Source organism: Miscanthus floridulus, chromosome 4 (genome assembly GCF_019320115.1).
Source record: "Miscanthus floridulus cultivar M001 chromosome 4, ASM1932011v1, whole genome shotgun sequence".
In the NCBI taxonomy this organism is placed as follows: domain Eukaryota; kingdom Viridiplantae; phylum Streptophyta; class Magnoliopsida; order Poales; family Poaceae; genus Miscanthus; species Miscanthus floridulus.
Window position 1 is genome coordinate 87,149,479 of NC_089583.1, and position 3,207 is coordinate 87,152,685.

The following is a 3,207-nucleotide window of genomic DNA, read 5'->3' on the forward strand; positions in this document are numbered from 1 at the left end:
GGAATGTGGGGTGTTCTACCAGGGAGACGGTACGCACATATGCTAGTTGGAATTCCTGCAGGCAAAGTGCCTGCATTCAGTTTTGCCTATCCGTAAAGCACGAATGTATCGCACATAACAAAAGTGGGACAGGTCTACTGAGGAGTGTGACCTTGACTCTTGACAGTTTCACTTCAGCTTCGTGGCTCTGGAATCACGTATAGATAAAACGGCACCGACTTGACTGCAGTCAGTTTGAGCCTCTTGACCACAAAATGGCTCTACCGCAGTTGCACGGCCTCACCAAGTCCAAGACCTGCCCCAAGTCGTATAGCTGATCCCGATCGGCTGGGGGATGCAACCTAGAGCGGGAAAGTAAGCCACTGATTAGATCAGGATACTGTAAATTGCCTAAATGAAGGCTAAGATGTTAGTATCTTCTCTAGCTCATGACCTCATGGGGGTTAACCATCCATGCACATACCTGCTTCTGCTGGACGATACCACCATGGAACAGCTTCATGGACGAAGAATTCTGAGGACACAGGCACGCTAGGCATGTGAAATGGAACATAAGCCTGAGGCATTTCTGGAACGAGTAGAGCTGGATTAAAAGGACTGAAACCGATTTGATGATCGCTGAAATGGGTATTCCTGCTGTTCCCACTGTATGCCATCGGACCAAGCTTGCGCACCCTTTTCATATTCTTAATGTCTACGATCTTGAACTTGAAAGTGCTGCACTTGCCTAGTAGAAAAGGCTGATCACACTGCAGCCCGTCCCCCCTTTTGTTGTTGTAGCCAGGATAATCCTGGATGCGGAAGTCAACTTGCTCAACCAGAAAGAGAGCGAACTCTGAGGCGAGCTCTTCGAGATTCCATTTTCTGTATGGGTTCTTCGTCTTGTGGCTGACATGAACTTCCCCATCAGGTCGGAGCAGGAGACTTGCACTGCGGAAGAAGTCCTTCACAAGTTTCCTGTGTGAGCTAGAGCCAGGGCAAAAGGTTAATAGTAGAATGAATTACATGGAACAAGATAAAAACAGATTGACTGCAAGAACGTAACAGCAGATAAATGCTTCGGAAGGCTGGGGCACCTTTTAAGTTAAAACATAGAGCTACTCAGTTAACAAATACAGAAAAGAAACTTGTTTTCTCTATGATGACAAACAACTTATAAGTGAAACAACCAGCAGGCTACTCCAGACCCTACTAGACAGAAACAAAGCTTTTTATTGTCAACAAAGGCTAGAGATCAGTACATTGATTCAAAATGGCTTTCACCTAGATCTAGTAGAGAAAGGAAACGATATACTCATCTGCTTTCACTTGACAGAAAATTAAACAATTCGCTACACCAAAATGGAATCCATTTCTAAAGACCTGCTTGGTATTTTTTTTACAAGTAGCCTAAGAGACAATTCAAAACGACATAATGCAGAAATGAGCTCCAATAAGTATATTTGTATATTAGTTGCTTTGGGTAGTAATAGTATGGCCTATCTATCAATCAATAAGGTAAAAAGGCCTTTTCTCTTTATCTGCCTGATGTGCTATTGTCTCAGGGTACAATTGAATTCTACATACAGCAAACATAAACTAACAAAGTGTACATACTTGATCATATGTGGATGGTCTTCTTTCCCTTTGAACCCAGAATGGGGGAGGTTGAAAATAACCCTGTCAAACCGCCTCATCTTGAGATCAGTGTGTAGCTTCATCGTTTTTGCATTGACTCCATGCAAAGTCACCGTCCCCATTTTTTTCAGTTTTGCCAAATTGGATTCTGCTCCGCTGTACTTCTTCTTCAGGGTGTCTGTACAAGATCATTTGAAAATAAGTGGAAATTAAATAAATAAAAAATCGTCCCATCAGAATAATCTATGAAATTTCTGCATTATTCATATCAGGCTATGCATAAGACCCAACAATATCAATAGTTAGCAATCAGGAAACATGGTATGACAATAGTTCTGCCAAAAAAGCCTAACACTCATGTACATCTCATGGGCTCATGGGTCATATCAACAGCCAACGATGCAACATCTCTGATAATGAGTACCGAAATCGGCTGCTCGTTCACGAGTGATATAATTGGTGAGAAATTAGACGAATGAAAGCAAACCGTAGGAGTCGAGAGAAGTGGCGACGAGGTTGGCGCCCGAGCCGAAGCCGGTGGCGAGCGCCAAGGAGAAGGAGAAGTCGCCATCGCCGACGAGCAGGATGCTCTGGGTCGACGAGTACTGCCCCACCCACCTGACCTCCTCCTCCTCCTCCTCATCGCTGCTCTCCTCCGTGAGGTCGATCATCACCGGGACGCCCTCAGCGCGTGGGCCATCGACACCTTGAGCTTCCTTCTCATCCTCGCCCTCCTCCTCTGTCTGCGCTGTCAAATCGATCTGGGACTCCCTCCGTGCGTAGGCCGTACTGTGATCTTTCTTCTGCTCCTCCTCCTCTGCCACCGCTGTCAAGTCGATCACCAGGACTCCCTCCGCGCGTGGGGCCATCGAGCCGACCACCAAGACACCCTCCGCCGCGTACCCCTGCTGACTCCCATTGGCGGCGGTCGCGGCGACGCCCGCAGGCAGCGGGATTCCCTCCCCGTTCCCACCAGCGGCTGCTTCCGTGGCCACCGCCATGCGTGCGCCTCCTCCGCTGTGCTCTTCGCCGGCGATCAGGTGAGGTGACAGCCTGACAGGTGGAGGTGGTCTCGCTCGCTTGATTACGTCTGCGTGCCTGCCCTGGGTTTTTTTAATTTTAAATTTCAAACGGTTGCGAGGTGCCAGTAGTCGTTGCTGCCTTATTGGGCCGGGCTTCTATCGATACGCATTGGGCTTTTGGGGTCCTTCAGTCTGCCAAGAAAGGCAGCCATATTGATGAGCAGAAAGGCAGTGAAGCCATGCAACGGATACCTGGTTTGGGTGGTTTTCCCGTATACTCCCTTCCGTACTTAAAAAATAAAGTCGTTTTTAACAGCGACATAATCTCTAAAGTATAACTTTGACTTCCTATTTTCATAAAAATATTTATCGAAAAGTGATATATGTATATTTTTATGAAAGCATTTTTCAAGACAAATCTATTCATATGATTTTCACATTTCTAAATTCAACAACTTAAAGTTATTCATAATTTATATTCCCAATGTTTGACCCAAGCCTTGTCTAAAACGACTTCATTTTTAAGTACGGAGGGAGTAGGCCGCAACCGATCACAGAGACAACAACG

General features: G+C 46.2%; 1 protein-coding gene across 1 annotated transcript; it reads right to left on the bottom strand.

Moving 5' to 3' along the window:
• Positions 1-260: 260 nt before the first annotated feature.
• On the bottom strand, positions 261-2,288 carry LOC136548758 (heavy metal-associated isoprenylated plant protein 41-like). The gene is made up of 5 exons (XM_066540171.1): positions 2,105-2,288; positions 1,597-1,795; positions 675-966; positions 464-514; positions 261-341 (listed from the first exon to the last, which is right to left on the bottom strand). Exons 1-5 carry the CDS (start codon positions 2,286-2,288, stop codon positions 261-263), a joined length of 807 nt encoding a protein of 268 aa, XP_066396268.1.
• Between the last annotated feature and the right edge of the window lie 919 nt (positions 2,289-3,207).

What these genes read in the sequence shown, in the direction of transcription:
- LOC136548758 (XM_066540171.1), bottom strand. Translation starts at nt 2,288, where the DNA reads ATGATCGACCTCACGGAGGAGAGCAGCGATGAGGAGGAGGAGGAGGAG. An exon ending in CACTTCTCTCGACTCCTACG is followed by an intron (nt 1,796 to 2,104) that starts GTTTGCTTTCAT and finishes GATCTTGTACAG; the next exon opens with ACACCCTGAAGAAGAAGTAC. An exon ending in GACCATCCACATATGATCAA is followed by an intron (nt 967 to 1,596) that starts GTATGTACACTT and finishes CCCTGGCTCTAG; the next exon opens with CTCACACAGGAAACTTGTGA.